At 39.8% G+C, this 24,391-nt stretch overlaps 1 protein-coding gene and 3 non-coding genes across 7 annotated transcripts; all 4 read right to left on the reverse strand.

The window, feature by feature from the left end:
* LOC131101596 (small nucleolar RNA U3) lies at positions 1-216 on the reverse strand. Its single transcript, XR_009119241.2, has one exon. It is a non-coding gene; the product is annotated as a small nucleolar RNA U3 (small nucleolar RNA).
* Positions 217-1,417: 1,201 nt separating this feature from the next.
* On the reverse strand, positions 1,418-1,633 carry LOC131101607 (small nucleolar RNA U3). Its single transcript, XR_009119246.2, has one exon. It is a non-coding gene; the product is annotated as a small nucleolar RNA U3 (small nucleolar RNA).
* Positions 1,634-2,145: 512 nt separating this feature from the next.
* LOC131101601 (small nucleolar RNA U3) lies at positions 2,146-2,361 on the reverse strand. The gene has a single exon (XR_009119245.2). It is a non-coding gene; the product is annotated as a small nucleolar RNA U3 (small nucleolar RNA).
* A 901-nt stretch (positions 2,362-3,262) lies between these two features.
* micu3a (mitochondrial calcium uptake 3a) lies at positions 3,263-24,391 on the reverse strand. Of its 4 annotated transcripts, none has more exons than XM_058082426.2 (15): positions 24,081-24,391; positions 20,412-20,559; positions 18,932-18,963; positions 17,636-17,714; positions 15,302-15,349; positions 14,365-14,447; positions 13,932-14,003; positions 12,626-12,667; positions 11,898-11,993; positions 7,383-7,477; positions 7,121-7,292; positions 5,390-5,498; positions 5,147-5,304; positions 3,959-4,027; positions 3,263-3,693 (listed from the first exon to the last, which is right to left on the reverse strand). In XM_058082426.2, exons 1-14 carry the CDS (start codon positions 24,336-24,338, stop codon positions 3,959-3,961), a joined length of 1,461 nt encoding a protein of 486 aa, XP_057938409.2. In that variant the 5' UTR covers positions 24,339-24,391; the 3' UTR covers positions 3,263-3,693. The 4 variants fall into 4 exon arrangements, with proteins under 4 accessions (XP_057938409.2, XP_078649350.1, XP_057938413.2 ...); XM_078793224.1 differs by having other exon boundaries at positions 24,055-24,189; XM_058082430.2 differs by lacking the exon at positions 12,626-12,667.

Consider the following 24,391-nt stretch of genomic DNA (forward strand, 5'->3'; position numbering starts at 1 on the left):
TCCACTCTGGTCATATTCCTTCCCTCAATACTCCATAAATGAAGCATAGAACGGTCATCAATGACTGAGAGCGTATGATAGAATCACTACTCTCAATCCGCTTCACGTTCAGGAAGGAATATCACTTCTCATCATCGTGGTTAGTGAGATCGTACACTTTAGAAACACATTTCTCAAGTCAACAACTATAGAAATGATCCCTGAAAGTATAGTCTTAATTCTAGCTTGGGTTCCGACGGAAGGTCATCTACAAGACTACCATTGTCACTCGGGGTACTCATGCAGTTTGTTCCTGTAAAAGATACAGTTCACGAGTGGAAAATGAATTCGGTAAATTTAAAACAATACTGACTTATTTCGTCGACTTTAAATTCTTAAACATGAGACTACAATACCAATTTGAGTACTACCCAGAATGCTTTGCAGTATTACTCGTTTTAAAATGAAATAAGGTGCTTCGGTCACTAAAGTGTTCACCCACTTCTTACCATGTATAGCATATTATTACTTGAATAATTGTAATACCATTGCCGACGCTGGGGGTTATATATTCACTTTATCCTCAGAAGAAGCGAAAAGCAATGTCCGTCTATTAAATCTTCCGACATTAAACAAGCATCGCACACAGGTTCCCACTCTACACTAAACATGAAAAGTTTAGCGAGGTTAAAACTCGTAAAAAAATCAAAGTTGCAAAGTTGGCTAACCCGATTTGAGCAACACACCACGAGCGAGCGACGCTGGTATCAGAAAGGTAGGTTGAGGTGTAAGATTTATAGTAAACTTCCACGTTACATGCGCAGTTATAATCCTGACTCGCTCCATATTACATGTATTATCATTCACAGTAGCGACGCCATAGTTCACATTCTGATTGGCTCGTGGCTGCTCTGTTCTCGTGAGATATATTTTCTCTAAACTGGAATTAATGTCACGACATCTCGTGACACGTCTAGATAACATGAAAATACAATTAGGGAGACCTAACATCATTATTTTGGCTTCCACTTGTTATGAACACCCTTCATCCTCCTGACCTTGCAATCCATACCAAGCCATATTGATTAAAGTCGAATTAGAGATGGGAAATGAGTCCGAAGCCTCGACGTTTGAGTCAATGGGATCCTGAATCACATTGCTTCAAAAGCTTGTATCACTGCAAATATTACGTGACAGATTTTGATCCTTCGTACGTCACAGCCCGCGTTGGCGATTCAAAACGGACAATACAGAAAACAAATAAACAATGATGTGCGTCTGTAACAATACCTTACTTCGCTTGATGTGGTTACATGCTGATGTTTGTTATGACTTCGCCGCTGTGCCACAAGATGTCGCTACTGTGCTGGTTTCAAAAAGCAAATGATATGTCCATAAGAAATTGGACTTCGTTCATTACTGTTGACAACTGTGAGTGTCCACTCTGGTCATATTCCCTCCCTCAGTGCTCCAAAATTGAAGCAAAGAACGTTCATCAATGACTGAAAGCGTATGATAAAATCATTACTCTCAGTCCGCTTCACGTTCAGGAAGGAATATCACTTCTCATCATCGTGGTTAGTGAGATCGTACACTTTAGAAACACATTTCTCAAGTCGATGACTATAGAAATGATCCCTGAAAGTATAGTCTTAATTTTGTAATGGGTTCCAACGGAAGGTCATCTACAAGACTACCATTTTCACTCGAGGTACCCATGTAGTTGAATATTGAATTGTTAATGAGTAGACAATATATATATATTACATTTATAAGTCGTATGTATTGTATGTGTTATTTCGTCCGTCCGTCCATACTTGAAATTTAGTTTGGATCAAAAACAAACTTTGAGCAGCAGTCCAGTGCTGATTGCTCGCCTCCATTTTTAAAACTGTAGGAAGTCTCTAGCTGCGGGTGACGTCATATCTGAGCTTGCGCATCCGGGATAAATTTAAATAGGAAAAGACACAACTCAATCCTGCTGATATTTTAACGCACACCGAAACCTGAAGGTTTTGGTCGGTGAACACGTGACTGGCCAAGATTGATTTAATTTATCTTTTCCACTAGATGCCGCTGCTGGGCGGTTTCAATCGTGCGGAGATAAAAAGAGTTCTTGATCAATCGCGTTTGCTAATGTTTCGTTGTTATTGACATGTATAAGCGTCCACTCTGATCATATTCCTACCCTCAATGCTCCACAAGTGAAGCAAAGAACGTTCATCAATGACTGAGAGCGTATGATAGATTCATTACTCTCAGCCCGCTTCACGTTCAGGAAGGAATATCACATCTCATCATCGTGGTTAGCGAGACCGTTCACTTTAGAAACACATTTCTCAAGTCGATGACTATAGAAATGATCCCTGAAAGTATAGTCTTAATTCTTCCATGGGTTCCAACGGAAAGTCATCTACAAGAGTACCATTTTCACTTGGGGTGCTCATGGCGTTTATTCCTGTAAAAATACAGTTCACGAGTGGAAGTAGGTTTAAGACTAAACTGACTTATTACGTCGACTTTAAACTCTTTAAAATGAGACTACAATACCAATGTAATTACTACCCAGAATGCTTTGCAGTATTACGCGTTTTAAAATGAAATCAGGTACTTCGGTCGCTAAAATGTTCATCCGATTCTTAGCAGCATGTAAAGCATGTTTTTTAATTGTCTGAATAACTATGTTTTTAATTACCTGAATAACTGTAATGCCATTGCCGACGCTGGGAGTTATATATTCACTTTATCCTCGGAAGAAGAGAAAAGCACTGTCCGTCTGTTAAAATGTCCCGACGTTAAACAAGCACCATACATTTGTTTTCCCTCTACAGTAAACACATTAAAAAGTATAGCGAAGTTAAAACACGTCAAAAAAATTCAGGATGTAAAGTTGACTAACCTAATTTGAGCAACATTTGTACCAACATTCTTTCTCTGTCCTTTATAAATCTGACTACAGTATTACATTCATTACACTACCTAAGCATGTTTTGAACTTTGCCAGCAGTTCGCTCTTCCGACACTGGAGGGCAACATTGAGGTAATGAGACCATATAATAGTTTGTGATAATATGTGAATATTTCCTTCACGTCATATTTAAACACGGAAGGAAAAAGCGCACATTTAATGCGACCAATTTAAGGGTCATAACTGACATCAGGCAGATAAAGAGTAGATAAAACTGTAGTTAATGGTCTTAGGCGTTCTTTAGAAGTTCTGATGTGTGAAATATACTACAGTACTGTATTTGGATTCCTTTATTACCTTGGAAATATTCTATCACACTTGAAGGAGTACATCTCTCTTGAATATGCCAGTGAAACGTGCACATTATATTTTAACAATTGATATTTTATTACTTCAAACATTGGGTAGACAATTTACAATATCATACTCCCTCTGTGCGTAAAATAGATTAAGAGCCAACTAGATTAATCATGTGTTATTAAATCGAGCTGTATCTACAAGTCAAGGGAGGAGGAAATAAATAGAGTGCGGGAGAATAATGTTAATATACAATTATATGAATAAACACCATAAATAACTGATATTTATATACTTTTTCTCAGATTATATCGCTCTGGTTATATTCAGCTGTTGATGATGATGTTCTTCCTGACGTGAAGCCACTTGGTATATTAATGGTCTTCCTCCATTTGTGTCTCTATTCACTCTCTTGGTCACAGAGGTGTCAAGGATATGTGGAGTCGCCTCTTCATCCGGAAAACACATGACAAACATTTTCATGTAAGGAGCTGAACACTGGACTGGGACCAAATAGTAAATCAGGGATATAACTGTGATTTACATGGCATTCATTAGCCATCTTTAACTTTTCCACAATAACATCCTACTCAAATACATCATAATAAAACATTGGACATTTATCTGTATTTTTGTAGTAAAGCTGTGTTGTATTACAATAAGAACTGACCTTTTCACTACAAAACAGGGCACTCGTGTAATTATTGGTCATACCTATCTGCTTGCCAGCTCCCTTTTTAGGCAGGATTTAAAGGAGGTGGCTCGCTCCATCGCTTTATATCCCTGAGACAGATGTCATTAGCAAGGAAAAAGAAAATGCAGAGTGTAAGAAAGAGTCAAGAGAAGTTTTTTTTTGTAGCATCGTGACATGGGTATGAGTGGCCATTTGGAGAGGCAAATGAAAAATGCAAAGCAAAAAGCAAGAAATAGGAAAATGACATAAAAGAAGAGAAATTCTGTTAGTAATTCAAGGTCAACACTGATAACGGTTGACAGTAACAATGTATCACAAAATACCACTAGATGACAATGTTGTTATTTAAAAGCAGCTCAAGTGTAGTGACAGGAGGTGGTTTCCATTTCATTTGACATTTTTCACCACTTCAAGTAATTAGGTGGAGTTGTTAGCAGCCCTTTTTCATCCAAGCTGTCAGCATCAAACATGCTGAAAAATCCCCACAGCTTTCCCAAAAAATGTGCATAACATAATGTACAATGATACTTTGTTAAATGTCTTAGCATATTCAGTGGTTCACTGAGTACTCATATGGTCATTCTATGTCAAATTATCATTCTAGATGGAAGTCTTAATCTTTATAATGTGAATTTAACATTTAGCTTATGCAATTATTTAAACATATTCCCCCAACAGGACTATAAATTGTCCATGGGTATGAATGTGAGTGTGAATGGTTGTTTGTCTATATGTGCTCTGTGATTGGCTGGCGACCAGTCCAGGTTGTACCCCGCCTCTCACCCAGTGTCAACCCTAGGGAGGTCCTCCACACTGGGGGCTGTGTCGGGTCTGCTAAGGGGGTGCCATCTTTGGGTCCCTAACGTGGGGGTCCGCCCGTCTGTCGGAGTCGGGGGGCCCGGGTGTTGGTCCCCCGATGGCACAACCTGCGGCTCCTCCCAGTGTGGACGGCCCCAAAGGTGGTGTTTCCTTGACCCTCAGTGCCATGCCATGTCTCCCTACTGTGTGTGATTGTGTGTGTGTGTGTGTGTGTGTGTCTAGTATGGAGGGTCGGAGGAAGGGGCTTTCTCAGTAATTGTTTTTCCTTTTAATTGTGGTAATTGTTTTTAATTCTGTTAAGCACTTTGCAGGAAAAGTGCTCTACAAATAAAGTTGATTTGATTTGAATGGGGCAAACATGTTTTCACACCACTCTCTTATTTCCTCACCCTGGCTCCTCTGTGCAGCCGGTCCTTCATGATGCCAATGAACTCCTTGTAAGACAACTGGTCATCGTGATCGACGTCAAAGATCTTGAAGATAGTGTTGACCAAGTGGCGTGTCAGCTTTAGACCCGTGGCCACATACACCGCCCTTGCAAACTCATCTGGAGGGACGCAAAGACAAATATTGTAGAGAAGAAGGAAGACATCATGTGCTTAGAACTCTAATTTCTAAAGTTGTGTTCCAACCTTGTCCGATTGAGCGAGAAGCAAAATTGTACATCTGCATGGCAATGGCAAAGTCCTCCAGGTTGTTGAGAAACTGGAAGAAGGATCGGAACTCATCGAATGTGATTCCCTGAAAGACCAAAACAAATACACCTGCGTAAAATACGGTACTTGAGGTGCATCAGCTTTGATTGAATTTTGATCAACTGGAAGAAGAGGAATAAGAGGACATGTGTGAATGTGTGTGTGGTCGAGCAAGGCAGTGGAGCACGAGAGTGTGGCAAGTGACAACAGCCCCAGGCGGAGATGATGGTGGGAAATTTCAGGTGCTATTCATGCATGGCTGGGAGGCAGGAGCACTCACAGAGGAAGGAGGAATAAATCAAACAGATGTGTGAGGGAATTGTAGACGTGTTGCTGTAATCTAAAGATCAAATGCCGAACCACAAAAATCACTTGAAATTTGTATTGTAAAAATGTTCAGCTGTGTGAAGGTACTTGCACTATTTCATGATGTTTTTCACAAAGTGTACATGGTCCACTTCAACTTTTCACTGCTGATATTAAAATACCCACAAACTCCCTAGATTGACTTCCTCTTTTGCTTTTTCCCTTTTATAGTAAACAACTTGTATTACGGCTGCACGGCGGGCGAGTGGTTAGACCTCACAGCTAGGAGCCCAGGGTTCAATTCCACCATCTCTGTGTGGAGTTTGCATGTTCTCCCCGTGCATGCGTGGGTTTTCTCCGGGTATTCCGGTTTCCTCCCAGATTCCAAAAACATGCTAGGTTAATTGGCGACTCCAAATTGTCCATAGATATGAATGTGAGTGTGAATGGTTGTTTGTCTATATGTGCCCTGTGATTGGCCGGCGACCAGTCCAGGGTGTACCCCGCCTCTCACCCGAAGACAGCTGGGATAGGCTCCAGCAACAATAATATGGTTGTCATGTCATGGTTGTCAAGTGGTTAGCGTGCAGGTCATGCAGCTGGGAGACCCAGGTTTGATTCCCCGCTAATGCATCTGTTTGGAGTTTGCATGTTCTCCCATGCATGCTTGAGTTTTCTGCAGGTACTCTGGCTTCCCCCCACATTCCAAAAACATGCTAGGTTAATTGGCGACTCCAAATTGTCCATAGGTGTGAATGTGAGTGTGAATGGTTGTTTGTCTATATGTGCCCTGTGATTGGCTGGCGACCAGTCCAGGGTGTCCAGCGATCCTCGTGAGGAAAAGCGGTAGAAAATGAATGAATGAATGAATTTGTTTATCTTATATTTTATGTTTCCCATGAATAAATAATATGGGGGCTTCATGGTTGTCAAGTGGTTAGCGTGCAGGTCACGCACCTAGGAGACCCGGGTTTGATTCCCTGCTAAGGCATCTCTGTTTGGAGTTTGCATGTTCTCCCCATGCGTGCTTGAGTTTTCTCCAGGTACTCCGGTTTCATCCCACATTCCAAAAACATGCTAGGTTAATTAGTTTAGTTAATTAATTATTTAATTAATTATGTGCAACATTTATTTGTTTTTTTTGTTGGATGACACCACATTTTCATAAATAAAGTTTAGAATTAGGGATGTCCGATATCAGCACACAAAATGGTGTCAGATTTTTCTCCAATCATGGCAAGCGATATTAAAACATATTTGTGTTCATTCCACCACAGGAGTCATATACATATATCGGTATCAGCATCGGAAATAGAGAGTTGGACAATATGGGCATATCGGACATCCTTATTTATTATGTACCTTTTCATCAGGTATGCTGTGTCTGACGTTTTCCAGGTAAGCTCCGATATTCTCCACATTGGTAAAGCGCAAGAGGATCTTGGCAAAGTCTTCTTCACTGATGGTGGTCATCCCTTTTGAGTAGGTCAAAAATTCAATCTCCAACACTTCAGTCTGGAGATTATCCATGAACCTAATATGAAAGGAGATGGAGTCGTTTGGTAATCATTCTGGATAAGTCAGCATTGCTTTTGCATAGCAGTTTTATGTGCTGGAATAATACCTGTAAAAATCATCAAAAGTTAGCTCAGCCTTCCCTTTCTTCCCGAAGAAGTGGACCAGCAGGGTGGTGTCAATGGTTATATTCTCATCTGTACGCTAAGGATCATCAGAAAGAGCAGCATAAAGGAGAAAGAGAGAAGATATGTGAGTGAATATTATTCTTCAAACAAAAGACACTGTTTCTCAATACCAAATATTTGTATGTATTATATGCAATGCAGACCAATCCAAAGAACCTACGTTCATGAAGGTCAACACTATATGAGCATTTACACCGTTATTGGCATTGATTTTTGAATTTGAACAAAACTTGGTGCAATACATGTCACAGATTACATGACATGAAAGTATATTGAGAAACAGCTAATGAGAAGGCCGTTATTGATCCAACATCACAACCATGGAGTCAAGCAAATCAAGACAAAGAATCTAATAATATAAACAAAAATAACTGTTAGCAGCCACCATGACATCAACGCACCAGTCCAAGCGGCACTCACGTTCAAGTTAAATTTCAAATGAAGTATTAATTAATGAGATGAGACAGAATATTTTTTTTGAGAAGTTCAATTTCTAGATCGTTTGAGACCAAGAAATCATTACTGTTATCGCAAATGCCAAATGATGCTTTTGGAAGTGGTCATCAACTAACGTTACTGACTGTTATTTCTTAAAAAAACAAACAATATAACAATTGTAATAATCTTTCCGCGTAACCCAGACTGGTGACTAATGTTGCTATGGTAGGAAACACACAACACAAAATTACTTACATCAGCACAAACAATACATTCCAAACATGCTGCAGGTAGAACAAGAATTAAAGAGCAAGAAGAGGTCAGAGAAGGAGAGGCAGATGAAGGAGTGACGAAGTGAGAGAAAGAAAGACACACGTACAGTAAGGATTCAAGCCACACCCCATGCATATTGCCAAAAATGCCACACCGTCTCAGACCATGAACAGCAGCAGCAAACGAAAGAAAGGCTCAGATGCGGACAATGTGAGCGGATTCCACTTTTTAACCTTTTTGTTTCATCCATGATCACTTATCACTTATTCACATCCCCCATTTGTAAATAATGTCTAAATTCTTTGCGCTATAGTTTTTGTTCTCTCTGCTAGGATGATTACGGTTCGTGTCAAGTCCTTTTAAAAGGGACAGGTGTGAATACTTCAGGATTCGTCGGAGTACCGGCTACTGGTGATTGGGGTTTGAGCACTTCCAATAAAAGCAGAAAATGGGGAAGTAAATAACAATTCTCCTTCGCTGCCATGCCCATCAGTGCCAAATCCTGTTATCTCCGGCCATGCTACTGTTATGCAGACATCATACTGGGTCATCTCATGTTTGCCAAAGATGGAGGAGAAAGTATGCCATTCCCATTACTGTTAATTGTCAAATGGGGTTCTACCTCAAGTGTAAAATCCTAAAACCCAAAGCAAGCCAGAAAGAAAAAGTAAAAAAAAAAGGCTATTATGTTTTCCTGGTCAAGATACAACAATTCCTAACAAGACAGGGTTACACCAATTAATTTGTATTAATTAAATTGATTCAATTGATGAATCATTAGTTCACTTAGGCAAGTTTGGTGTGGAAGAAAGAATACAGCCAGACTTAAAGCCCATCCAACATTTTTGGGATGAAGGGATAATGCGGAAGAACTTTAGAGCTCTGAACTCAGGACCTGACAAACGGATTCACACAATCACTCCCGAATGTCTTCCCAGAAAGGGAACACTGACCCATCCGTTTTCAATTCCTATAAGAGTAATAATAATTTCCATTTGTCCCAATACTTTTCTACAAGCAGCAAAAGTGCTAGTTTGGAACACCAAGTTCTAGACTTGTATATACATATATATATATATATACATATACATATATATATATATATATATATATATACATATATATATACATATATACATATATATATACATATATATATATACATTCATTCATTCATTTTCTACCGCTTTTTCTCACAAGGGTCGCGGGGGTGCTGGAGCCTATCCCAGCTGTCTTTGGGCGAGAGGCGGGGTACACCCTGGACTGGTCGCCAGCCAATCACAGGGCACATATAGTCAAACAACCATTCACACTCACATTCATACCTATGGACAACTTGGAATCACTAATTAACCTAGCAAATAATATTATATATATATATATTATATATAATTTACTATTTACAATTTGCATAAATATGCACACTTTTTTACTACCAGGTCACAAAACAGCATGATTTATCCCACCATTTATCCCACCAGACAGGAAGTAGAACCGGAGGTGACAGAGATAGAGATGCTGAGGTTCTTGGGAGTGACTAGGATGGATAGGATCAGGAACAGGTACATCAGAGGGACATTACATGTTAGAGGCCTTGGAGATAAAGGGAAGGGATAAGCCAAAAAAGAAAGAAAAACTGTGATCGCGTGAAACCGCGATGTGGCGAGGGACTAAGAAGCAACCTTAGTTGCTTAAACCATCACAACAGTTTGGTAGTCTGGACTTTCAGTCTTTGATGAGTGACAGGAGGTTTTTTTTGGCTTTCTTTTTGTTCTGTTTCAAACTTCATTAGAGTTACTTCCATTAGAACAGTGGTGGAAGGCAAGAGTGCCAAAGTGATGAAAACAATGTTATCATTCCTGCAAGTGTGGCAGCACCATGGTGAGCTCATCAGCCCAATGACGACATCATGATTACTCCGCCCAGTAGGGTAGGAGTCTACATGGTGTGTGTGTGTGTGTGTGTTACAGCAGACTTTGATCACAAAGTGAAGGGTAAAAACAGTCATTACTAATGTAAACACTAAACGCTTTTTCCTCCCCCCCCCCAAATCTATGACTAATACCACCTAGGAGCAGTTCATTGTCAGTCATCCCAACTGTCTGTCAGTAAGATATTCTAAGGGCACAGGTTAGCCCACCTTTTCCTTCCCATGACCCGCTCTTCTCTCCCACCTTCTGTCAGTTCTTTTCTTTCCCTCTCCAATCACGTCTATTCCTCTTATACTGCATGTTCTCAGTTTACTCTGATTTCCTTTCTGTTCCTAGAGCCCGTCAATGCTCGCTCCTCGAGCTGTCAGTCAGAGAGCCTCCTTTGCCAGACAAAGGCAAAGAGCTTGACTAATCTGTTGAGTAAACACATCGTTCTTTAAATACGATCGGCTTCTTTCTTTTGCCTTAAAAGTGCTCTCTTTGTACCTCAACATTTCTTCTCTGCTGACCTTTGACCCCTACTCTAGGCCTCTCTTACCTATTTGTTGATTTTATCGCTTCCTCTTTTTCTCTATTTATCTGATCGGCTGTTATCTAAACTGTTTCATCTCACTTCCATGCAATCCTGTTTCCACTATTGTGTTTGTGTTCCGTTTTGCATTGTTTATTCATGTTGCAATCTCAATACAATTTAAATATCAGATGGTTTGTTTTTTTTTAGTCCATTCCTTTGCACCTCTGCCTGATCCTGTGTGTTGTGTTGCTGTCCATTTGACATGAAAGGCACCTTAGAGTAAATACAAGGTCAGACCCCCTTATGCTCCACTGTCATTACCCACACCTTAGCTTCCGCTGCCACCACAGCACAAAGCCTGTCATTAGACAGCTAGCCAGCTTACTGGTTAGCTGTTATTAATCATTACCAACACCTCCAAGGCTGTGGATGTTTTTGCTACCTTCCTCCCCACTGGCAGACCTTGCAGTAAGACAATGTGTAGTGCTTCTCATGGCAAGGAGTATATTTGGAACATGGAACAACACCATTGATAGTACTGAAAAAGTTAGTAGTTATAGTTAATTACATTATGTTACATTACATATCACACATATAAATCATTACAAATATGATATATTTGCCTAAGTTAAAATGCTGACTTGTATTTCATTTTGTTTCCCATATGAAAATGAAAAAAGTTGTGTGTAAATGGTTTGATTCCATTGGTGCGCCATTAGCAACTAAACAACACAGACAGAAAGGCATAGATTGATGATAAAACGCACACACACACACACACACACACACACACATACAACCGCATAAATTTGTCTCACGAGCACAATACAAATACAGTACTCACAAATAACAGCAACAAACAGACACAAGGAGGACAAATTAGTCACATAGGGGATGTTACTTGAGTGCATACACTTTAAAGTAGAAAATTATGAAATTTTGAAATAAAAAAGGGAAATAAATATGGTAAGAAGGTACAAACAAAACTATATGGAAGTACAGTATATCTGAAACGATATTAAGTATGGAAATGAATGAAGACTTTTGAGTCACAGTTATAGAGAGTTAAATTTCTAGCAACAAAGTGACTAGCAACAAAATACGTTCTTAGCAGCTAGATTTTGGGGTGAAAATAGCCTCATTGTCTTCATACATTTCAGGCCGTACTGTGGCATGCTTTATGAGAACACAAGACACTCAGGGATGATGATGATGAAAATAAAAAAAGGTGAAAAGATGAGGGAGGAATGCCACGACAGAGGACAGTCGGGTCTGTGTACCTCTGCCAGGTCAGAAAATAGGATTTGGCTGGCGCCTCGCCTCAGAACGTCCCAGTAACTCCGCGCCACAAACTCTTGACTGTCTTTTTTAAGCACCTGTGGGGGTGGTCAAGCAGGGCCAGGATCAGTTCACTTCCAACGCCATCTTTTCTGTTTTCATTGAGTCGCTCTATCAATGACTGCGGCTGAGTGATCAACTTAGAAATAATAATAATACTCATTCATTCATTCATTTTCTACCGCTTATCCTTACAAGGGTCGCGGGGGATGCTGGAGCCTATCCCAGCTGTCTTTGAGCGAGAGGCAGGGTACACCCTGGACTGGTCGCCTGCCAATCACAGGGCACATATAGACAAACAACCATTCACACTCACATTCATACCTACTAGGAACTATGTTCCTCACCACCAAAATCCCACCACATCTCGGCTCACAGAACAAAGTAGGGGGTAAATCGCCTTTGATGCACTACACTCCTGTCAACGTCATGTCAAACAATCCAAACTACGCCTTTAATGTTAAAACAATCTTTCCAATGGGGCATGCTTTTTCTTCTATAATGACATAAGTAGTCGCTACGGTCCTGTTATACTCTTTTACTGCCATTTTATTTAATGATAGAACTTAACTTATAACCATTTCTCCTTTCACCCTTCAATTCAGTTCTTAAACCATCCAACGAAAAAAACAAAAAGAACACTAAGGGGGGTATGTTTTTGGATACATACGCTGTTCATGGGAGCAACCTGATATCCATACAGCTGCATACTCTAACACACAGAGAAGAGACATGAGGAAAAGACAGGACGACAGAGCATGCAGCCAGAGAGGAGGGAGGAGAGAAGATAAAAGACATGTTAGTACATGCAAGGAGAGAGGCTGCGGATACACAATGCATGTCGTTTCCAACGCTTCTATGATCAGAACTTAAAGATCATGCAATACGACACCAAATAGTTTGAAACTTAATATAATTTACTAAAACTAAAACTAAATTCATTCATTCATTTTCTACCGCTTTTTCCTCACGAGGGTCGCGGGGGTGCTGGAGCCTATCCCAGCTGTCTTCGGGTGAGAGGCGGACTGGTCGCCAGCCAATCACAGGGCACTAAAACTAAATATAATTTAGTAAATTAAATATAATTTATTTGTACATAAGTGAATTATGTATGTTATTATTACAATTAACTACAAAATATCAATATAAAATGCAATATTTCAAATGTGAAGTAATCTGTGGATTTTTTCTTGTCAACTAGATTTGGTATGGGTTAAAACTCGTCCTATGCTCATTCAATATGTAAAAAAATATATAAAAAATAGAAATTGTCATGCAAATATTAAAAATGTTAAAATAGAAACTTAACAAACTAAAACAAATAACAAAGCTTAATCACAGAAGCGTGAAAGACGACAAAGAGTGTATCCAATTAAACCAGTACACAATATGTGTCAGATGTCCTTGTCATGGTACAACAGAGATCACATCAAAACACATCAAAAACCTGTGAGGCAGCATGCACTCAGTCATGGTTACATGATGGATTATTATACTAATACGTCCACAAAAACGCCAATGAGCTTGTTAGTTAATGGCTAGTCATTTGAAATACATCCACATGTACAGCTTGGCACAGCATTCTAGTCACGTTAAATGCACCATTATGATTTCGTATTCAAATTCAAAAAGTATTCAAATTATCAGAGGCTAGTTAGCATCAGTAATGCAATGGATTTGGGGTCAAGGTTCATTCTGTCATGTCTATACTTGATAAATTACAACTGTACATTTATGATTCAGCATAATAATAAAGATAAAAAACAGATCTCATTCCCACCACCACGCAGGAGGGTTCGGAAGTGGAGAGAAGTGAGCCGTGTGACATTTTTATGTGCATCTCAATTACTCGTGGATTTTGGCCATTTGCTGGTAGTCCCGAAATGCAACCCCCCCGCTAAAAGCAGGAATCTACTGTACACCAAATACAATAACTATAGCCTCAATCCCAGTTTCCCTATCCCCAACATTCTTACCAACTGTGCAGACTTCTCAGCATCCCCCTTCCTTCCTTTCTTTTCATTTTTCTTCCGGAAGATCTCCTGAAGCTGGAAAAAGGACAAAATTAGCATCACATGCTCCAAGCACAGCTCTTTGTCCAAGTGTAAACTCCCACAGTGACACGCGTATGTCGGCCACAAACACATGCCGCAGATAAGACACAGACATCCTGCATTAAAAACACAGTTTTACCATGACATGATATGATATTATATACACCATATTTTGCTATAATACAGCTATTAGGGTTGGGAGATACTTAGGACATAGAACATTTAAATGATAAAATATTTTAAAAAATGACATCATATGACTTAATTTTCTACAAGGTAGCAGAAATAGCTCTGACATCAGAATTCTAATTCTGTGAAGGACGAATGGATTGAAACTCTTAAATTAGCGACTTACCACCAAAAACTCCCTCTTGTCCACCATCTGGTTGCCGTCTGCATCAAACATATTGAATGCAATCTTAAAGCCAGCATGGGGCTCTGCAGTAGAGAACACAAATGGTGGGGGGTTACAAGAGTGTGTGTGACGGGCAATTTGAAATGGCCTAATAGCACGCAGTTATAAGAAGACAATGGTCATTTAGAATGAAATATACAGTGGTTACTACGATAATAGCGCACCTTTCTGTGTGTAGTTCTCATGCTGTGTTTGTGTAGGTTTATTCCGCCAAGGTGACGTAGTCTAAATTGATCATAGGTGTGGTTGTCCATCTTTATATGACAGGTGACCAGTCCAGGGTGTACTTGTACTTGTACTTGTACTTGTACTTGTACTTGTACTGTACTTGGTGTCTGTCACCCAAAGGCTCCAGCTCGCTCGTGACTCTTGAGTGTTGTAAATGTGTGATTTTTACCTCTGCCAAGCGCAAGTGCAAGTTTGTGCTGGCGTTGATCTGTTTGTGTTCAAAATGACATGAAAACTTCGTAATGGATTTGGATGAAATTTTCAGGAATTGTCAGAAATTGTCAGGTATGCAAGAACCGATAAAATTTGGGGGGTGATCCTGAGGGATTTTTTAAGAGTATTTTTAACATTATGAGATAGGACAATTTTCGACATTTATGCATATAACGCCACCAGAAATGGTCAGTGCACCTAGAAAAAAAAATACAAAACAAGTTTCCAACAGGTCCTAAAAATATCAAAGACTGACCCAAAAAATGTCACAATATGGGAGGAGCTATGGCGCTTGGCATAGATTTGCGTTTTACTAGTACATACCGTATATTCAGGTCTACTATATTTCTTAGCTATAGGGGAAATGTTTTAAATAGGTAATTGCTTACTATGGTCTACCAAAGAAGTACTATCATAAGTAAAATTGTTGACTCACTGGTTAAAATGCAGAGCAGGAACAGGTACTCGGTGTACGAGATGATACCTAGCAATGAAACCAAAAGGGAATTAGTTTGAGAATGACTTCAGAGACACGCAGATGCTCACAGAATCAGACAATCCCTCCTTTCTAGCAGATAGCATCTTAAAATGTATCTCCTTGAGGTAGGCTGATAACACCACTTCCTTCCACACACCTTTGTGTCCACGTCGAGATCTGTGTATGTGTGTGTTTGGATAAGCAGGTGAAAAATGTTTCAGGAGGTGATCTTTTCTTGCCTCAAGCCCATTAGCAATCTTTTTCGCTTTCTGTCTGATTGTCCAGATAGTTCAGGGTGACTCGCCTGAGTGTTACGGGACACTGCTTTTCCATGTGCGTGGATGTGTGTGTGTTGCTGAACATGACACCGGGTAGAAGCGGTGACTTGTGGAAGGCTTGTGTTTCCAAATGCGCAGCTACTTTGTATGAAGAAGCTGGTTTGGGGGAGTTTGAACAGCACAGTGATCAAGAGCTTCACTTAAAACTACTCAAGGCTCTATAATAGGGCTGTCAAAATGAGCGTGTTTAACGATGGTAGTTTCTCAGCAGATTCCTTCACGTTTTCATCAAGAAACACTTGATCACAGGCAAGGACCGCAACTAAGGCCCTACTTGAAATGCTTGACCAGGCAGGGACACAAAGGTGTCACGGTGCACCATCAAGCGAGTCTTGCACAGAGGAGGTCTTCACAGACATAGGCGTTGGAAGATGCCAGTGCTCAAGAAGAAACATCTTGAGGCTCACGCGGCCTTTGCTAGAGGTCATCTGAAGCCAGATCCCAGCTTTTGGTCAACCACCCTGTGAGTTGGAGGTCTATTTGGCCATATGAATGATAAATACGGTTAGAGGAAGAAAGGGGAGGCATACAATCCGAACAATGAGAAAGGAGGATTACATCAGGATCCTTGATGAAAACGTGAAGGAATCTACTTCAGCTCGGCCACAACAGGAAGTACCACCAAGACAATGATCCAAAACATACCGCCAAGCCAGTGAGGAAATGCTTCAACGACAATGATGTCAACATCCTAGAATGGCAAAGCCAGAGCCCTGATCTGAATCCAATCGAGAACTTGTGGCGAGACTTGAAGGTAAGAGTGTTGGCAAGGAAACCGACCAATCTGACCCACATTGAGGATTGTGGCCACATACAAGAATCATCTAGAAGTAGTCCTAAACAACAAAGGCTATGCTATTTACTAAAGAAACACAAAAACATTGGATGTAGTAAACCTATGGTATGGATAATTTTATTTTTTTTTAATCCATGACTAAAATACCACTGAAATTAAACATTTAATAAACTGTGTATTTTGGTTATTCTTCCAATTGTTGGGTCACTTAAAAATCATAAACAATAACATCCAAAACATTGCATTTTACTGCACTATCACAGATATGTGGCCCATCTCAAATATGACCCCCTAACTATTTTCATCATTTTTTGTTTATGTTCTTTGTTTGATTAATTTATTTAAAAGCGCTTGACATTCCAATTACAAGGTTAAGTATGATTGCACAGTTAACGTTTATTGCTTTGATATAATGTACCCTCATTATTATGCCATATAATTAATGAAAAAGTGCTCTCAAAAATTTAATAATATTGATAATCGGCAATCATTTGCAGGACGATTATTGTCCAGCAAACTTACTTAACTCCCTATACATCTTTCAAGTTAAATGCATGCATACACATTGTATACACGCATATACAACCTCAAACTCCATTTATACTAAGCAGCAAAACTGCAAAAAGGTTTTGCAGGCAGTATGAAGGGGCAGGAGATTAAACGCACAATACACACACAACATTCCATTTAGCTTGGTCATTGTAAGTATTGGAATGCAGCCATTCCAAGGAATTTACCTGTTCCTGCTCATCGTGGAAATGCATGTCCTGACAAATACAATTCATATTGAATATCTTATCAAGGCATTAACTGACATGTTTCATTCCCAAATTAAAAAGGGAAATGTCCACAGTTTTCTGATCACCTGCTCCTTGTTCTGAGATGTATAGTAATATGATGGGAAAGAGGTGATTATATTTAGTCTGTCCAGCAGGTTGTTTGGCTGTGAGGAGGGACAGCATGCAATGACTGGATTAGAAACACCCACTGTGACACACACACAAACACACACACATTGGTAGGTAAGGACAGGGAGTAAAAATATGAGATATCCTTATTGGTTCATACTGATCAAAAAGAGCACATTATTCAAAACAGTTACCAAAGCTTTGGGTGCTCAAGGTTATTTTTGTGTGTGCGTGTTTACAGTACGTATACCTCGTTCTCTCAAGTTGCGGAACAATTTGGACGATCCTCTCCATACAGGGGGTGTGTCTGACAGGATTTTTTCCAGCTCCTGAAATTGAAAAAATCAAACTCACACATGACGATTGTTTTTTTTAATTCACTCATATTATTCATTCATTAATTCAATCATTTTCTACCGCTTTTTCCTTACGAGGTTGCTGGAGCCTATCCCAGCTGTCTTTGGGCGAGAGGCGGGGTCGCCAGCCAATCACAGGGCACATATAGACAAACAACCATTCACACTCACATTCATACCTATGGACAATTTGGAGTCGCCAATTAACCTAGCATGTTTTTGGAATGTGGGAGGAAACCGGAGTAAACATGCAAACTCCACACAGAGATGACCAAGGGTGGAATTGAACCCTGGTCTCCTAGCTGTGAGGTCTGCGCGCTAACCACTCAACCGCCGTGCCACCCCAATCATATCATGTGATCATGATATGTAGCATGTGCTCATGCTAAAGATGGAGGGCAACTTGAAACACATTTGTGTTTCTACACCATGCAAGGTAGCAAAGAGCTGGTATGAGCTGTACATGTTCTCATTACAACTTCAAATGAGAACATATACAATATATAAGTACACTGTTTTGATTATCAGGGGTATCATGCATTCATTCATCTCATCTATCTCAGCCTATCCCAGCTGACTTTGGGCGAGAGGCAGGGTACAACCAGGACTGGTGGCCAGCCAATCACAGGGCACATATAGACAAACAACCATTCACACTCACATTCATACCTATGGACAATTTGGAGTCGCCAATTAACCTAGCATGTTTTTTGGAATGTGGGAGGAAGAACCCACGCATGCACGGGGAGAACATGCAAACTCCACACAGAATCAAACCCGGATCTTCTGACTGTGTGGCCTACATGCTAACCACTCGGTCTAAAATAAGTCAGCTATGGGAAGTTCCAGTTGATGCATGCACACCTTAGCGATTGCACATCCTTGTATTATTTTACCAACTGAATCAAAACAGGAGTTCCTAACAACCAGAAAGATTCCCCATTTCTATAAAATGATATTTAAAAAAATAAAAAAATCTAAATGTGGACAAATGTCAATCCTTGCTAAGTTTAGCTTTTTCGAAAGTTGATTTGAAAATCCATCCACTTCATAATACATTATATAGAAAGTAATTAGGCTAAAACACAAACCAGATTGTAATTGAAAGAACGTGGCAAGCAGATATAAATGCGACAGATGCTTACAACAAGGCGGGAAGAAGAAAGAAGCTTTTAGAGTGTATCTCCCACCTGTTTGGTCAGGGACCTCCAGGGCCTCTTGTCTGCCAGGGAACAAGACAAAAGAGAAGGGGAAAAGAAGGGAAAGAGGAGAACAGCATTTGGGTGGGCTCTGTCAGATAGCATCTGTATTGGTCTTAATGTGCCCGGTACAGTCACAACACACACACACACGCACGCACACAAACACACACAGTCACTGTATATACAACTGTGATCATCACAGGCCTATCTAAAGTGCCCTGTGCTCGTCTTTGTAGTACATGGAATGTCCCAGTAAAAGCACATACTACTTTTGTTCTGTTTTATACAACAAGGTTCATCTTAATTCAACTTCAAAGGGGGCATTAGAGGATGTCGGCCGCTGAGAGGGTATGTGTGGCGGTATCATATGTCAAGAAGCCAGTGCAGATGCATGCTTTGGTTTGCACGCAAAGCATGCCCACTTAAGAACACAATCATACAATTTGTAGTGAGTGAAATACTCTGTGATCATACAGGGAGATTGCAAATAACAGTTTGGATATTTACTGCATGAAGAAAGTGTAAATGTGAGCTAATGGAATGTAGACAAACTAGTGAGTGTCTGTGTGGGTGTGCGTGTGTGACTAACATTAACCTTAGACTAAACAAATGCTGGGCCATCTGCTTTGAGGTTGGCCACGACAGATCTGTTTCTGATGGTGGTAGTTTGACAGAGATAGCAAAAACACGGTAAAAGTATTAAAACGGAACTGTAACCTGTTTACATCTGACACAAACAGACCCATGACAATGAAAGTCAAGCAGATCTAATTAAGTTATGATTAAAAAATGTAATTAAAAATGTACAGAAAGGGGTCTTGTGAAAAATGAATGAAATAATTGACATTGCACAAGATCAAAACAAAGCTAGTGCTCTTACAGTGGTGCATTTTCAGAATAATGATAAATAATAGTATTTTTTCCAAGCACTTTTCATGCATTTCTAATGTAAAGTATATTTGAGGCAGGGTACATCGTGGACTGCTCCCCAGTCAGTCAAAAAATGGCAATACAAAAATGGGCTGAAATTGACATGAAATTATGTTTTATACACATATGTTTTATCCCCTGTTTATTCAATGTGTTTGCAGGATATTTGATATGATTATAGGTGCAAATTACTGTAGTCGGTAGTGCGGCACACCCCCAAAAGTGACGACACCCTCACTGATACCCCTTTTAGAGATTCAATAACCCATAGACAAACACACACTCACATTCACACCTACTGAAAAGTCTGAGTCTCCATTAATGCTAATATGGATGTTTTTGGACTGTGCAGAAGAAAAGAGGTCTAAGCCAATATTTGGAATACATGCTAATCACATATGTCTGCTGTCCGTTATGAACGTCATAAAATCATGATAAAAAACACACACAATATCTGTTAACTATGAATATGCCATGACATTAAACTAATCATACTAAGAATCAACAACAATGTGTACAAAGGTGATATTATACATACTCCTTGGCTCACTCATGGTGACAGACTCGATGAAATTCTGAGGAGTCATGTACAGTTGCCCTTCATACTCCACGGAGCTAAACAAACGAAAACGATGCTCGTGGGACGACATGTGCACATCTCCATCCTCAAAGTCCATCGGATGTGCCTGTAAAATAAGAGTCAAATGTAATGTTAAAAGTTGGTTAAAGCAAAGTATTGAAGACAATACAAGGTCATACTGCTGAGATAAAATATGCAAAATATATGCAAATAATCTGATGGTGTCATCCAGCAATTTCTAGGACAACCAATAGCTGCTTTTCAACACTGATGGGGCCTTTTGTTTATTTTGTTCTTCTCTCGCAAATGCCGTCGGTTCAAAGCATCGAGAGATCAAGACAGTAGCGTGTAGACAGAAAATGACATTGAATCCACATTTTTGCAAAGATGTTGGCTTTTAAAGGCTGTGGTTTTGATCAGCTGATGATAATGGTAATGGTAATGGTTTTATTTCATTTGAACATGCATCAGATTACAATTGAGTGCATCACATAATCAGTTCACAGTTCCACATGTCCAAAAGGAGTAGGAAGAAGCAAAGCTTATTAAATCCTACCCCTCCATCTGGTACTTTTACAATCAGTAACTGTTACATTTGTTCACTTCCTGCTTTCCATAATACAGTTTAAGGTTTTTTTTTAATAATGCACCTCGTACCGAAGTACAAGGTGATATGACCATCCAATGACATAATGTGTACCATAGTAAGTGTCAATATAGTGATATATATAGCACATCATGACTGGTTCAAGACTCTTCATCCTTGTATTTAGCAAACATCAACTGCTTGTATTGTTTCTTGAATTGGCTCATCGTTGTGCATTGTTTGAGGTCCTTACTCAATCCATTCCATAGTTTGATTCCACATACTGAAATGCTATGGCTTTTTAACGTAGTCCTAGCATAGAAGTGTTTCAAATGTAGTTCATCCCTGAGATCATATTTCTCCTCTCTTGTAGAGAAGTATTGGATGACATTTTTACGTAATTGGTTGTTTTTAGCCTTGTGATGAATATCCGATCGCAATTTAATGGTTGTCTGCAATAAAGTGGTTACATACAGCGGGACAAATAATAATATGAATCATCTTGCATTGACATTTTTTCAGCTCGAGTTAACAGATGAAAATACATCAGCTGTTTTAAATGCATGTTTTTTTTAAAATAGCACAAACCAGTATAATAACACTTAGTGCAAGGACACACACAAGTTATTTAAGCACACTTTCAGCGTGATTAGAATCGGAGAGCAGCCATCCCATCAACTTGATTAGCTGCAGTGGTGGAAGCTGCGACACCACAAACAGATTGTGCTGCATGAAGCATTGTAATTAGCAGAAAGGTTTCCAAATTTAAACCTGCTTGGCCACAGGCCTCAAGCAAGTGAGTTTTCTGCACAGCTCAGCTAACATGCTAATGAGCATACTGATCCATTCAGAAAGCTTTGATGCTGGCTTCACTGAGGGGGCATTTTTAAGACATGGAGGCCTGTTTCTTTACAAAGAGAATGCTTCTGAAACTTGTTGATGTGTTCTTTGAAATTATATGCATTTAGAGGCATTGTTCATGTGTAGGGTTGGGCAATATATATCGATATTTCTTTTATCAAAACCAAACCGCTGCTCGGCGACCGAGTGGTTACCGCGCAGGCCACACAGCTAGGAGACCCGAGTTCGATTCCACACTGGGCCATCTCTGTGGAGTTTGCATGTTTCCTCCCACATTCCAAAAACATGCTAGGTTAATTGGCGACTCCAAATTGTCCATAGGTATGAATGTGAGTGTGAATGGTTGTTTGTCTATATGTGCCCTGTGATTGGCTGGCAACCAGTCCACGGTGTACCCTACCTCTCGCCTGAAGACAGCTGGGATAGGCTACAGCAACCCCCGTGAGGATAAGCGGTAGAAAATGAATGAATCGATCAATCAAAAACAAGCCTATCGTTCATATCAATACAGACTACATATCACTCCTATCACTCATATCACTGTCATGTTTGTAGATTGGCACTTGCTCCATTGTTTACACTCTTTGAGCACCCCTTCGCTACGCCGAGATCCCCACAGAGATACGGAGGAGGAGAGGCTGCATATCGGGAGTAAATAGTGAATAAAGATGGTATCAGCTATGTCTGTCGCCATGGGGAATGTGAGATGGAAGCACTGAAGATTGTATTATAGTTGAGTTTTTCTATATTTAAAAATGTGAATATACTATTTTACTTCAGCTGCTATTTTTCTATGAGATTGATTACATTTTAATAAAACATATTTGGATTTCACTTTTGTCTAAACTCCCTTTGTGGAAAAAACAATATTGTCATAAATATAAATATATCAGGATATGAGTTTTGGTCCATATCGCACAGCCTTATTCCTGTGTATAGCCACAAACAACCCTCTTCCTTCTCTGACCACGCAGCTGATACCCCGAGGTGGTCTCCCTTCAGGCTACCAAATGTTCTCACTTCACATCTGGTAGCTCCTTAGTCTACCTAGTTTATTTTCCCAGAGATAATCCATCATGGCATTAAAAATGTATTGATCCATTTCCACAAAGACAGATAAAAATATAGAATGTAGTTATTGAATCGTTTCTTTCACATCAAACTTATCCAAGGTTTTAAGTACCACACCTTATGCACTGCACCACAGTTAAGCTGCCGTAAAAAATGACATGGAGTGTTTCTACTGATTTATATTATGAAAGGCAGTGGTTATCATATATAACTGATATGAGATTTAATTGCAGTGATTCTCTGACTCAGCAAAACTTCAAAAATGAGCTTGTGCTGGTCAAGCCCACAAATGTGAACCATGGGGACAACATCTGAAGCCGGACTTGATCAATTACAAGCGGTCCTTCATTTATGACATTTTGTGTTATGTTTTGTGGTTACGACGCATTTCCATAAATGAGTTATAAAATTATGTTTTTAAGTGGTTTAGTTTGTAAATATGAGACCTGCTCGATAACCAATTACTCAGCACAAGAACACAGTAAGACAATAAGTATGTCAATACTGCAATACAAATGTTGACAATTCATGAGTAATTTCTATACAAGCCTATACATGAATTATTAACTTATTAGTCATTTTCAATAAATGAAATATATTCCATAATATTGCCGAATTGAAAATAATCTGTTATTATTATTGCATTGTTATTGTTGACAAAAGATGTATCTGTGTCTTTGTGAGTTGTGTCCTTGTAGTTGAGATGACGTCATCTTCAATCTTCTAAACTAAAATCTTGTGTTGGCTTTTATCTAAATAACTACATTTAAAGCCCTGCTTATCACATTTAAATTCAGTGCTTTGTTGCAGCTAGCAGCAGTTGCACAGAGCTCTTCCTCATGTTTACGTTTCAGCACCAGCCACAGCGGAGAGCGCCTTGCTGCGCGTGCGCGCGTACATCGCCCAGCTGTCAAATAGGAACAATTCATAATCCCAGCATTACCCTATATCGTATTCTTACATTAATGGGATAAAATCATGAAATAGTCGAGGGTGTGTTTCACAAAGGACAAAAAAGGCACTCGTCAGCAAACAATAAGAAACGCCATTATTGACATACAGTACCGCAGATAGCCATACTACCTTCAACAATATGGTTCGGCCCCTACCTTCTCCTTAGCTTCGACAGCTGGGATAAAAGGTAGGAACCCGTGGGCGCTGGGGGTCACCATTCTCTTCCAGCATCTGCGGTTTGTCACATCCTCGTAGAAGTAAAGTGCCACGGCCCCACCCGTCGCAAGACACAACCCGAAAGTGAGACACCTCCGTGCCTTTGACCCATTCTGACGACTGGCGAATTCGTTTCTCGACACCGAACACAGATGAAGTTTACCGGCCAACGATGCCACTCTACGGAAGGCGGCCATTGTTGCTGATGTTTGCTCTGCCGCTATGCTGCTGTGCTTGGAACTTTGGGGGT

The sequence above is a fragment of the Doryrhamphus excisus genome, linkage group LG9 (assembly GCF_037039965.1).
Source record: "Doryrhamphus excisus strain RoL-2023G ecotype Guam linkage group LG9, RoL_Dexc_Guam_v1.1, whole genome shotgun sequence".
Lineage (NCBI taxonomy): Eukaryota > Metazoa > Chordata > Actinopteri > Syngnathiformes > Syngnathidae > Doryrhamphus > Doryrhamphus excisus.